General features: G+C 49.7%; 1 protein-coding gene across 4 annotated transcripts in view; it reads right to left on the bottom strand.

Moving 5' to 3' along the window:
• Positions 1-14,161, bottom strand: part of MYO1C (myosin IC) — a 111,898-nt gene that overhangs the window by 59,796 nt on the left and 37,941 nt on the right. The window contains exon 1 of one of the 4 annotated variants that reach the window (XM_075904490.1): positions 6,652-6,896. The exons of the other annotated variants lie outside the window; for them this stretch is intronic. Coding sequence (XP_075760605.1) covers positions 6,652-6,669 — 18 coding nt within the window. The 5' untranslated portion in view covers positions 6,670-6,896. Of the gene's footprint in view, positions 1-6,651; positions 6,897-14,161 lie in introns of those variants that run through there. 4 annotated transcript variants of the gene reach the window in all.

The raw sequence follows: 14,161 nt of genomic DNA, 5'->3' as shown, positions 1-14,161 counted from the left end.
AAATTGCTTACTCCTTGGCTTGAGTCTCTCATCTGCAATAAAATTCAAAGCCATTGTGAGGAGCTCAGAGTGCTACAGGGCTACTAGCCATAAAAGCCCCTAGACAGATGCGGGAGTTCCAGAAGTCGCCTCCTACCCAAACAGCAAGGAAATATGAGTGATTTTTGGCACAACAGCGGAGACAACTAAAACAGAAGTCAGGCTACCCTGGGACTGGCGAGCTTACAGACAGGCATTTTTCTGCCCACCTGCAATACACCCTACGCCCACTTCCCTTGTGACTTCCTCAGGCAGTTGCGCCTAGCAGGTTGAGCAGCTCTGCTTTAAAGCACACTACATTTTTACAGAGAGTTACAAACGACAAGCAAAAGACAAGGGTGGTGAGGTAATATCCTTTACTGGACTGGGCTCTGCTGCTCAAAGCAGCGAGTTTTAGAGCCACACAGTGCTCTTTAGTCCGAGAGCTGGAAAGCTGGCCTCTCGCCCCAGAAGAGGTTGGTCCAGTAAAGGCATGACCTCACACGGGGGCTGTTTACAGAACACACTTTCTCTCTTTGTTGGCTGTAGCGTAAATATTACAGGAAAGAGAACTCCTGGAGTTGGTGTTGCAGAGCAGTGTTTCCCAACCTTTTTTATAAAGTACCCCTTTAAAAAAATAAAATAGTACCCCCAGGACCTACAGTTTTCAGACGCACAATTTTTCCCCCCCTACCATTGCAACACATTTTTGAAAACAACTTAATTAATTGTAGCCAGGCGGGTGATGAAATTTTTGGGTGTAAAAAGTACAAAAATAATAAAGCGCTGTAAAACTTAAAACAAAAATTCAGTTTTCTCCAAATTTCAGTTGTGTTGACATCCTCCCCCCCCCCCCCCCGATCTCTCTCGAGTACCCAAAGGGTACTCATACCACTGGTTGAGAATCACTGTTCTAGAGGCTGTTGCTGCGAGTTTGGGGAACGGGCTGATGTTGAGAAACTGGTCTTCTCTCCCAGTTGTTGTCCTTCATTCATTCCCCATTTCTTCAGAACTGACTTCCACACTATTGCTCTTGTTCTGAAAAATGTCTGAGGGGGAGAGGAATGCCACTCCTTTGGCTGACGCCTTTAAATAGTTTAATTTTGAAGGCCCTTCATATGTTGACTATTAAACACAAAGGACATAAGCTGGAACACTTTAGAAACACGAATGACACAGAAAAGGGGAAACAGCCTTACTTTTGGCCCAGTAAAGCTTTCTCTAATTTTCCTCCCAGCAGTTTTTGTTTTAAAATGGAAGATATGGAACTCCTGCGACTCCAGCTATCTAAACTCCAGATACATTCAATTCCCTAAAACACAAAGCAGGAGATGTTGGCCATTAAAATCATGCTGGGTGAATTTGAAATATGTATTACATATTTGTCACAGGGATTTGGAGCAGGAAGAAGGGAGAATCAAAAGTATAGAGAAAAAGGTATGTAAGTGAATAATTCTATTGGAATGTGGATATTGTTGCAATTTATTATGACTCCTCATACCAGAAATGTGTTTGAAACTTGGCATGTTTGACAACAAGATTCCTGCCCCCAAGTAGTTCATAATCAAAATGAGACTGAACAAATAATTACAGAACAGAAACACAAGCAAGGTAATGCTGATTTTACAAAGGAAGCGGATCATATCATTTCTTCTGTGTTTTGTATGCAGCTTTATATTCTTTTTTAAATGTCAGAGAGCAAGTGTAGATAAACCTGGGACGATTAACAATGGGAAGTAAAGTGGCTTTAAGGAGGCGTTTGAAGGATGAGAATGAGGCGGTTTGTTGCCTAGAGGGGACAGCCATATTTCAGTCAGCAAGCTAAACAGAAAATATCTCTGAGAAAAAATAAGTGGGCAAACCAGAAAGAGACCAGGGTAACTTAGAGTCAACACAGAGGATTTCTATTTTTAGGGAGCAGGCATTTTTTCTCTTTACCATGTGGCACCAGCTGTGTAAATCAGTTAAAAATACTGTTAGTTCTAGTATGCATGACATACATTAGGGAACTAAAACCTAGACAGACCTGTTGTTAGGTCAAGGCACAACCGGTTGGATAACTGTTCCCAGAGAATAGTTATCAGTGGTTCAGTCAAGGTGGAAGGGTATTACTTCGAGGGATCAGCCCTGGGTCCACCTCTATTTATTCTCTCTCTAAATTATTTAGGGCAGTGTTTCTCAAACTGTGCTCTGTGGAGCCCCAGGTCCGCGAGACATCTCCAGGGGGTCCGCGAGGTTGGCAAACTGGAAACATCGATAGGTACAGCACATACAATCAGTGGACCGCTGGGGCACTGCATAAATTTTTACGCATGGAAAGGGCTCCGGAGCCGCTGATTTAGAGAATGGCAGAGAATACGCTTGTAAAGTTTGCAAACAATGCCAAGTTGGAAGGAGGCTGCACGTGCTCTAGAGGATAGGATTAAAATTCAGAATTATCTGGACAAACTGAAGAAATCGCATGAAGAAAACAGGATGAAGTTCAAGAAGTACAAATGCAAAGTCCTCCACTTAGGAAGGAGCGCTCGATTGCACATGTACAATATGGAAACGACTGCCTAGAAAGGCTTATGTGGAAAGATGCTGAGGGGTTACAAAGATCATAAGCTAAATGAGTCAACACCGCAAATGTTGCAAATAAATAAATAAATATATTTTGCAATTCTGGGATTTATTAGCAGGGAGGAGTGGGCACGACACAAGAAGTGATTCTTCCGCTCTACTTCCAGTATTGTGTCCGGTGCAGTGTGCCACATTTCAGAAAGGATGTGGGCAAAGTCCAGAGAAGAGTGAAAAAAGATTAAAAGATCTAGAGCACATGACCCGTTTGGACAGACTGAAAACAGTGGGTTTGTTTAGTCATACTGCTAGGGCTTTATTGAGCTACACAAAGCTCAAGCCATGGGTCTGGAATCTCACGGCCACGTCACAGCGCTCATGTGACACAGATGAAAAAAGCAGAACAGCCCTTTCCCGGGAGCTTTGTAGCAGCTTCCAGGTCACATGGAGAGGCGAGGTGCAGAAATGAGAGGAAGACTCTGCCCCAGTGACATTTTTAGTAACTTCAGGGCATCCATCAGCACCCCTCCAAAACCCATCTCACATCCCCCCCACCTCATCTCACGTTCTGTGGTACGTGATCATTACTGGCCTGCAAGCATTGCACTAATCCCCTCTGAAAATCTAGGCCCCAAACACTGGGGCATCACACCTCATTATAACTACTGCCCTATGCCCTTTCCTAGTTCTACATCCCTAATCTGCAGGTTGGACACGGTCCCAATTCTCCCGCCCAACACAATGATCTAACACCATTATGGGTTTCAGAGAGAGCAACCGAACCAGCCTTCTAGCACTCCACCCAGTGGGTACGAAAGACTCCTCTAAATCTCCTTCCTTCTCATAGGAACATCACACGACAGCCTGACAAGCACTGGACTAGTCCCCCCTCCTCTCTGGATCAACTTCACCTCTCCTCACTCACTGCTATGAATTCTTTTTACATCATACTTCGGGGAATCCCTCCTTTGCATCTTCTGGTGGGACATGCCTGCTGTCACTCTCATTGCCCCCTGCGAGAACAATCCCCAAAACAAGCCTCTAGAGCTCGGTCATGCCCATGGGGAGGGATTAGGTGGGTGCCACCAGGATCCAGCACACCTTCACGTAAATGCCAGCGCTGGTCTGAGGTCCCAGCTACACCAGAATGCAGATCAGGATCCAAACGGCAATAAATGCCACCAATAATGCAGATATAGTGGTAACAGGAACAAAATAAGCTCTACGGTAGATGATACTCAACTGGTTTTAGCACCATGCCACAAAACCTGCTCTGAGTCACGTTAGATGAATGAGAGAACACCGAGGGCTGGTAAATCGATAACACGCATGCAACTTCGGTTATATGAATGGCGTAACTGATGCTGATGTTGTCAGAGCCACTGACCTCAGTGGCTACGCTTGCTGTATCGATGGGCAAGGGTATCCTGTTGATTTCCTGGATGCTTCTTGGGAAGGCGGAATACACAATGGGGGAGTGCTCTCCCATGCAGTTAGCGAGTCTGCACCAGACGAGCCAATTCAGTACTCGCTGCCTTGCCTGCAGCAGTGCCAGGCTATGGCCAAGTGCCGCCACAGACCTATTGATGCTGCGGGCCTGCACTGGGGCTAAAGGAATAGTGGGAGAATTATAAGAAAAGTAGGGAAATGGGAATTGGCTTTCTAGGTCAGTCCTGTATTTTATCCAGTCCTGCACTCTGCCTCAGAAGGGCCAGTGAGAGATGCCTCAGGGGAAAGTGTCTCACATTATACAGAATCACGTTATGCAGATTAGGTCTCCTCCTAATCCCTATTAATTAGGGACTGGTGTAAAATCAGAACCGTGAGGTTTTTAATACCTCTTTCAACATCTGTTAACATTAAATACGACAACTTGGATACTCTCATCCGTGTAAGTGTCCAATCATTTTTTGAATCTTGCTACGTTCTTGTAATCAACGATGTCCTGTGGCAATGAATTCCACAATCTAATTACATACCGGATGAAAAAGTATTTCCTTACACCAATTTTGTATGTGCCTTTTCATTTAATTGACTGTCCCCTTCTTCCTGCGTCATGAAGGAGAAAAAAGTTCCCAGCGACTCTTCTTTAGACCATTAACTATGTGACGTGTTTGTCATGCCTCCTCCTATCGGTCTCCTTTCGAAAAGAAACGACCCTCATCTCTTCACCACTCGTCTCTGCCCCCGCCTAATTCTGCCCTCATGAGGGTAGACTGAGCTTTACTGGCTGCTGCTCCAACACAAATGATGATTTAAAACAAAAGAGCAGCTCTATCTGATTAGCCCAACTGCCCATCTATCTAGCCCAGCATCTTGGCTCGGACTGTGACTAGTAGCAGGCATTTCAGAGAGAATGAACAGGCAGGGCAACTCTGAGTGGCCCATCCCTTGTCACCCAGAACCAGCTTCCGGCACTTGGAGATTTAGAAACATCCACAGTGAGGGCCTGGGGTCAGTAACCACCGACGGACCCGCCTGCCCTCCCGTCACGTCTAACTAGCCCTGGGGTCAGTAACCACCGACGGACCAGCCTGCCTCCCGACACGTCTGACTGGCCCTGGGGTCAATAACCACCGACGGACCAGCCTGCCTCCCTACATGTCTGACTGGCCCTGGGGTCAATAACCACCGACGGACCAGCCTGCCTCCCTACACGTCTGACTTGCCCTGTGGTCAATAACCACCGACGGATCAGCCTGCTCTCCCTACACGTCTCTCATTCTTCCCTGAGCTTGGTTACATTTTTGGCTTTCACAACATCCCATGGCAACGGGCTGCACAGGCCGACTGTGCATCATGTGACGTATTTCCCTTTGTTTATTTTAAAACCGACGCCTGTTCATTTTTGCCACATTCCCTCTCCTCCTCCACCCCCACTGCCTCCCTCCAGCTCCTCTCGCACAGACGGTGCAAGGGGTCCGACAGGAGGCCCACTGCAGAGACTGTCAGCAGGGAACTGGACTCCTTGCCCATGCCGCAGGCTGCGTGCTGTGCTTGAACTGCCCCTTGGCAGCCAGGGAGCGGGAGGTCTCCCTGGGGGTCACCACTTCATCTAGATTGGTGTCTAGTTGCACAAGAGGCTACATGGAAAGCACTAGCGAAGTCAGTCCCAAGTAAAACGCTGCATGACTAGTTTGCACCGTGCTTCATGCTAGCCACTGAAAGGCAAGCACAATATTTATATCCCAGTGGATATTTGTCATAATTGTGTCTGGATGCAAGTGCCAGCGATTTTTCAGTAATCAAGTTCCTGTGACACTTTTGTAACTTTTGGTCTGATTTTGTAAACCAGTAGATTTCAAGTGAGGTGATCAGGGGGGTTCACAAGAGAAATCAGACTCCTGAAAGGGACACAGTAATCTGGGAAGGTGGAGAGCCCCTGACCTACAGCACTTTCACATGGTCCTGAAAGTCCCCCGGGGCAGTTCAAGAGCAACGCACAGCCTGTGGCTTAGGGGTGAATCCAGCAATCCAACCCATTCAAAATCCCTCTGGCTTGCCCCGATCAGGGCCTCCCTGCACAGAATGCACTTGTGCCGTGGGGGTTGTAAAGAATGCACCATGCCCCACCCCGCCCCACCCTCAGTGCCATGTGTTATGTTCATAAGACCCAAGTGGGGGACACAATCTATACACATTAAACGTGCGTGCTTGCAAACTTACTCAACTGGAGTCCAAATTTCATAATTATTCATAAAAAAAAAAATCGGAAGAATTCCTGAAAGTTAGGATGAGTGGCATCTGTGTGGCAAACAGAGCCCGAACCCCTCATAAATATGAAAAGGAACCTCAGAACCGGATACATGCCTCCTCCCCAGAGCCCCAGCACGTTCCTGACTGTCCCTTCCCTCCCCTGTACTGCCACATACTCATCTCCTTGAAACACAGCCCCCGAACTGCCTCGCTCAAGCACTCGAACGGAACTTTCCAAGCAGCAGTTTCCCACTTGAATTTGTGCGTGAGACGCGTAGGGGCTTCATGCTGACCCCCTGAGGCATTCTCCCCGCTCCGCTCAGGCTGGACACACAGGAGAAAAACTGCACAAGAACACAGCAGGGAAAGAAATCTTACCGCCGCCCTGAACTTCATTTCTGCTCCTTCCCAGTTCACACAGCACCTCCAGAGAGTCAGTTGTGCAGTTTCAAAGCAAGAAATCCGAGGACAACTCCTTTCTTCAATCAGGTGCCTGCTTTTATTTTTTTAATGACATTTTTAGTACAGTCAGGAACCCCTCCCGCTTACCCAACTCCGGCTGGAGTCTGCTAAAGAAGGCGTTCTATGAGGAGGAGAGGGAGCAAAAGGATCCTCCTCCCCTTCTCCACAGAGAGACTGACACACAGATCACAAGCTGAAGCCGGAGATAAAAGACGCCTGCTGCTTGCATGTGGAGCAGAAGCTGTCTAATGACAGAGAAAAATGGAAAGAAAAGGAATCAAGGAGGCTGGAAACCTTGGGACAGACCCTACAACTCAAAACCACGGGGGGCGGGGGGAGCAAATACAGCTGTATGTTCCACAATGGCAAACTCTGCACAGAAAGGCAGCTACAAATTGGATCATCATCAAGTGGGCGACACTGAATCAAACTCACACACACTGACAAAGCAAAGTTCGAGAGCCGGAAGCTGTAGCTCCTCTCATGACTACAGCAAACCAAAGAAACCACTGGCAAGAACTCTGATGGTAGGAAATGGCTGATTGTCTTGTTTGTACTTGCAACTGTTTGGCACATGCCGCCAGCCACAGTCTCTGCCAGAATCAAGCACCCGCACCTGAAGCTCCTATAACTAGCACACCTGAACCATGTATCCCATAATGCTGAGCATTGCGGCCAGCAGCAGGGGTTTCTGGGTAACTTCCCAACATGAGGCACTTCATTATGGGGTGGAATTAGGCCCCGCCCCCTACTTTGGGGCAGTTACAACAGTTTCCTGGCCACGCTGGAGCAAAGTCACAAGATGGCAACATTTCAGCAGGGTCTCCGATACTGTCCTGCTGTGCCATGGGGCACTCATGAAGCACACCACACTCCAGCTCTTCGGGGCCCCGCCGCCGCCACCAGGAATCATACAACACTGCTGTGATTTAGGGCAGAGGGGCTGCTGCGTTAGCCTGCTTCAGCACAAAACAAGGAGTCCTGTGGCCCCTTAAAGACTAACACATTCAGCTTTCCTGGGCCCATACATCTGACAGCGTGGGCGCCAGTACACAAAAGCTTATTCCCAAATAAATGTCCTAATGTTTAAGGTGCCACAGAAGCTCCCTTTTTTTCTTGGAGCTACTGTAAGCTCTACTGGAGGCAAAGCAGTCTCTTGGGGGGAGGGAGCGACTCCCCACTAAGTCAGGAGATTTGAGTTCTTGTTTACCTAGGTTTCCATAACAAAAAATGTTAAAGGCTAAAAATGTTCCAGCTATATAATTCTGATTTGCAGCAATGTTGCCAGCTGCAGAAGGAATTTCTCGAGAGGAGTCCTGGTGCAAGCTATGCAGACCATGCTGCCATGAATTTCCCTTTTATATTGACTACGCTGCTCTTCGAAGAACTCGTGGCGTGGGGTTCCACAGCTAGCCACTAGGTGGGCAACTTGTTAAAACTACAAGAGCAACCCCACGTGCTAGGTACTAGCCACATACAGAGAGGACAAAGCCCCTGTCTGAAGTCTACACAATGTCACCCTCCTCGACTGAACAATGCAGTTGTTCAGTCTCAATTCAAGAGACTTGTGCGCTAAGTGCCTTCTAGAGCCAGAGGTGGTTCTACTCAGGGGCGGCCCATGACTATAGGCCGACTCGGCCGTCGTCTACGTCGTCGCCTTCAACGGTGCCCGATGATGACATCACCCCATTGACGGGGGTGCCGATCGCACGTTCTGCCTTGGGCACCAGCTGCCGCAGCCGGCCTCGGGCCGCTCCTGGTTCTACTCAGACCCAAAGGAGACCTCGTTCAGATTCCTGTGTGCTCTGCAGAACCATGTCCTTCTTTGCACCATCAGGTCTGGTAAAATGAAGCTATTCCTGATTCCCTGGGTCATCAACTCAAACTTTTCTGCGATTAGCAACCAGTCCTGGAGCTATTTCAGACCATCAGTATTAGTCGCTTTCCAGTGCTGACTTGGGGAGGCCAACGGAGTACCCAGCCAAAGCCCCTTACTATTCAGTAAAGCCTGAGAGGAAAGAGGGGAGGCGGAGTTCAGTGCAGGATGGAGGGGGGACAGTAGAAAACAGAAGCTGGCTTCCTTCCCTGAGCATCCTACTTAGGAGTAGAAGTGAGGATACGTTTATTCTGCCATGTTAGGCTGGTGATTCTCACCTAGGTCGTATTCCAGCTCTACTGTTCAAGCCACTCAGTATTTTTATCTGTGAATTATCTGCTTGTGTCTAGGAGCTTCGTGGAGACTATGAAGGAGCACAGCTTGCTGGCAAACAGTGACCTCGCCAGCAGGCTCCTCATGGAGACGAGCAGAACTTGGGGGGCGGAAATCTAAAAACGCAAATGCTTCTCACCCAGTGGTTACTCGACCTTAACTTCCATGCACTCCGAGAATTTCAGCTCAAGGAAATGGCCTATTTCTAGTCTTCATGGCTGCTGGCATCACCTCCAGGAAACCCATGTGAAGGGTTTGCCCCCATTTTCTCAGTGAGGTGTCCCACCAGCAATATGAACCCCTTAGATTTCCATTATCAGCTCTCCTGCTCGGATATGAAACAGGGCTGGACACGGATAACACTGGGAGCGGAACCTCGAAAGCGGCGCTGGCTCCCTGGATGGGCACTCAGACCAGACTGAGCCAACCCTCAGATTGCAGCTCAGAAGCACAGTACATTGCAGGGGCCATCTGTAGAGGAAATAGCAAGGCCCTGGACATCTGTGGCCCAGATCCTAGGGCATCTGTCAAAAGAGGCGGGGCATGGGCCTGGCCAGACTAGTCTGCACAACTGCATTGTTTCCCTGCCGTTCTAACTGGCTGCAAATTCCCTTTCCACTTCTCTTCAACGTCTATGGCGTTTCTGGGAGTCACTGAACAACTGCTGCAGCCTACTAACAAGCAAGCCAGCGGGGAAAGAAGCTCAGGAAAGCTCTGGGATTCTCAGAGGCTCTATTTAAAATGTGCCCTTTAAGCCTTGTGTTTACTGCACTCTGGCTTCGGAAAGCACTTGAAAGTACACGGTGCTACACTCGCACGTTAACACAACCCACACTGTGGCCCTACAGCTGACCCCTGCTTGAAAGGGCATGGCATGTTTACACCTGCAGTTGGCCCCACCTCACTCTGGAAAGTGACTCGGCCTTTAAAATAAGCCTCAAAGCTAGAGAAGCAAGTGTATTAGGAATCTGTTTGAAGAGCTGCCCTGTCAATCAAGGCTTTTTTTTGAGATCACATCTGCACAGCACAAAACTGTGTGTCTAGTGGGTGTGTGGGAAGGGGCACGGGTACTGGAGCATGAACCCCTGAAAACAAAACAAGGAAAAACACTGATCAGTTCTGCAGCAAAGCAAACCCTTGCTGCTGCTTTGGACTCTGGAGGCAGGAGTACAGTTAAAACCCAGTTCTGTTCAACTTACATTCCAGGAATAAGCCATGTTTTAACCACGCCAGGTCACCGCTGCGGGAGCAGCGTCCCCTGACAAGAGACGTATGGCGTGGATGGCACCTGAGCCTTTCAGCTTTGCTGTGGCCCCTTCAGAGGAGAATCAGCTCCCCTAGCACATCTCTGAAATCTCCCAACCCTTCCCCTGGATTCCAGCAACCGAAGGAAGAGACACTGCACTACGTGTGGGGAATTAAACAGCTGCACCCCAGAAGATTACTAGTAAGGATGTAAAATTGCAGTTATCTAATTCTGTAGGCGATATAATTGATATTGATTACACAACTAGTCAATAAGGACCGCTATGCAGAGCTACAGCGGGGTAGCTCTAGGAGCTGGCTCAAGCTGGGACTGAGCAGTCCTGGCTTATGCCTGCTCCGGGAGCCACCTGCACAGTGACTCTGCATTTTAAATGTAAATAGAGGCAGGGGAGGCCGCACTGCAGAGATGGTGCTGGGGGAACCACCGTGATCATCTAACCTGACCTCCTGGATGGCACAGGCCACAGAAGGGTCCCAAAATAATTCCTGGAGAAAAACATCCCACCTTAATGTACAACTTGCCTGTGACTGGAAGAATTTACCAGCTAAAGAGACAGGACACACAAGGAGCCCAACCAGGCTGGCTACGGGGGGCTGGTGGCCGGGAGCCCTGACACAGGAGTCCAGTGGAGCCAGAGGTGGCTGGTAGGGCCGGCGGCAGTGGGGTGGGCGGTGGGAGGGAGGAACTGGCAGCCCTGCTGTGGCTGCAAGCCCAGCTGGGCCAGTAGTGGGGGGAGCTGGCTGGGGGGCTGGCAGTCAGGCCATGAACAGAGCTAGGCTGGGGGGCCGGTGGCAGGGGGCCAGAATTCACCTCCCCTAGTGTGGCAAAATCCCTAGTTTGGGACCGATAAGGTCCCAAGGGTGTTGGACCAGCGAGGTCCAATCTGTATAATCTCCATTTTACAGATCAGCCTGGGGGCTGGGAAAGATGGATTCATCTGCTCAAGGCCACAAATGGGAAGTTTGTGGCACAGACAATAACTGAACCCAGTTTCCCATTGTAGTGTCTTAACCCTAAGACCACCCTTCCATTAGCTGTGGGCTGTGTAATTTGCATCTGGCCAGACGCACTGTGTGTGGGAGAGAAACCTGATTTGTCTCTTTGGACACCGACAGCACACCCAGAAACTAACCGCCCTCCCCACATCACCCTGCAGTTCACCTACTAGCTTTCCAAGCACTGACGCTGGGCAGGAGAACAGAAGCCAGGTACTAGCAGGCACAGGACAAGAATCCAGCCCAGACCCCAGACAGCAGGTAGACCGGCGCCTGCCCAGGGTGAGCGGTGATGTTAAGCCACATTGACCCATGGGCCACATTCTTCAGACTAACATCTTCCCCATCCTACTGGCCTGCACCTCCTCTAGGTCACACAAGCAAGCGCTCTGCAGCTGCCAAAGCCCTGACCAGGACAAAAGAGGCAATGCTCCTGCTTGCGGAGCTAGATAGCTGCAGCTGCTAGAGGGAGGGGTGCAGTGTCCTGACCCACTGTGGGGACATAGGAGGGGTCAGACAGCACACACAGCCACCCCCCGCCTTCTGTTTAAAACATTCCCACCTGAGCCGTGCGGCTGCAGGGCAACCCAAGCAGCTTCTTCCTTGCCAGCTAGGTGGAGGTCAAGGACAGGCCCAGACCCAGACGCCGCAGCTCCCCAAGGCAGAGATGTGGGTCAACTTCGCCAAGCCCCTCCGCTCAGCAGTGACTCACTGCAGCCCTGGACGAGAGCACTGGGACTGCTCTGCTCACTGCTGATAAGTCGCATTCAAAACAAGGGCGAGGAAACTCCCGAGAACAGGAAGTGCCCAGCTGCCCCGGCACATACCTGGGAATTCCGTCATCTGAAAGCTATGTGGCTGGATGCCACCGGAACCACCCTGCCCCAGCTAGGAGGGCTGCAAAAGGGACGCTCCCTTCCCACGCCAAGGAATTCTTTTGGAGAAGGCAACTGGCTTCTTCACCCCAAAAGCATCCTTCAGATGCTCGGCCCTGCATACGTTAGGTGTCCCAGACTGGTAACAGGAACTCACAATACGGCCCTGAGCCTCAAACCACTCCTGTCCAGATGGATGGCAGAGCAGCAAGAACTACTGACCTCCATGAGAACAAAACATGCGCCCCAAGGGAGCAGAGACCGTGAGCCCTGGGGCCAGCAGCCAGGGGCCAGCATTGGCCTCCTTTGGTCTGGCAAATTCCTTGGTTCGGGACCACTCTGGTCCGGAGGGTGCCAAACCTGGGAGGTTCAACCTGTACTAGCAGAATTATTTCAGAGTCATTAAGCGAACAGTCTGACCCATCCAGCTGGTGTGCATTCCTTAGAAGTGACTTTCTCAATGGTCCCTCCCAGTGGCAGGACCTGATCTTCCTTTTATGGGGAAAAAATGTTTTCACAGGAAAAGTTAAGTGCCCAGGGTCTGCGCATATGTCAGTGCTTCCTGCAGCCAAAGGCTTCTCTAAAAGCACATTCTTTCCACAGGCACAGCAGAATCCACTCCCTCCTCATTACCAAGCAGCTCCTCTTTCTCCAAAGGCTGCTACAGACTTCACTCGCTTCCTGCACGGATCCCCCTTCCCTCGCTTGCCATGTGTCACCTGTGGCAAGGAAGAGGTGAGCCAGCTTCCCAAATCCCTGGGAAAGGACTTTGATACCCAAAGACAAGAGCTGGCTGAAGAGAACTGGGCACGTTTTATAGGACGCACACAGGTTTCGGCATGTGTGTCCGAGTGGAAGAATCCTGCAGGAATAGGAGCTCTAGCTTTCTAAACATGGGAACAGCTTTAAAGAGACTGGGGTCAAAAACTGAATTCCAACTAAACCTTCTATCCAGCGGGCATTAGACAGGGAGTGTATGAAAAGTGCTGCTAGCCCTGCATTTCAGATGAAGGAAACAGGATTTCCCTCTGCTACTCCCCCGACAAGATCCCAGGGAAATGTTTCTAATAATAGGAAATGACTATATAAGGCCAGATCGGCACTAAAACTCTCTGCAATAAAACAGCAGTGAAAAGGGAAGCAATTCCCAGAATGGGGTCCTGCACACTGTGCTATCCGCTAGAAGGGTAACCCAGGGTAATCCGGCAACTCCCACTGCCAGCAGAGGGTGGCGTGGGGCCGTTAGGCAGCCTGGGTGGCCATTGAAGCTGTCTCGATTGCAATGAGCACTCCTCCCCAGAGCAAGCAGCACTACCCCACAGTCCAAACGCAGGTACAACAGCACAGGGAAACGAGAATAAACTGACGAGAGTGGCTATGGTCCCTCCCTGCCTATCTACGCACTTAAAGGCGAGAGAGCCCACACGCACAATGGAATCTCACATTATCGCACTGTGTTGTCATGTTTGCTTTACACACACGGGCAGAACATCGCTCCATGGCTGTTTTTCTCCCCAGGGCTCTGAAAGGTACCAATGTCCTGCAGCACCTCCTGATGGGCGGAGCTGGCACTAGATCAGCCGAGAGCTTCCCTTACTCCCTGCTTCCACCTAATTTCATGATTTGCAGGCTGATGTGAAGCCAGTTAACAGTTCAGCTACTACCAGCTATACAAAGAGTTATGGAAATTTTACAAAGATGTCAAGACCAAGTGGCTCTCTGAAGCGATAACTGTGGTGGAAAAAGCGCACATCTCGCAGACTGTCACAAGAGCAGCACAGCCCACAAGTCCAATTAAAGAAAGACTGTCCTTTGGTTCATGCAAATTAAAGGGAGTTTCTACAACGCAGGCCACAAACCACTGCTTTGCAGGACATGATCGAACAGGAATGTCCCACTATAATTCCTGGCGATGGGTTTTAAGTTCCATGTGTGTTTTGTCTTGGGAGAAGGCCACAGACTTTTCATTGTAACCTAGGCCTGCTGCCGTAACACGTGCTGATGTATTATCTTGGATACACAATAATAAGCAAATTATAACAGAGAGGATGGGCTACTAGCGTAAGCGACATGTTTGCTG

The sequence above is a fragment of the Pelodiscus sinensis genome, chromosome 21 (assembly GCF_049634645.1).
Source record: "Pelodiscus sinensis isolate JC-2024 chromosome 21, ASM4963464v1, whole genome shotgun sequence".
Lineage (NCBI taxonomy): Eukaryota > Metazoa > Chordata > Testudines > Trionychidae > Pelodiscus > Pelodiscus sinensis.
The sequence above is the reverse complement of the archived record's forward strand: the minus strand, read 5'-3'. Positions and strand labels throughout refer to the sequence as shown.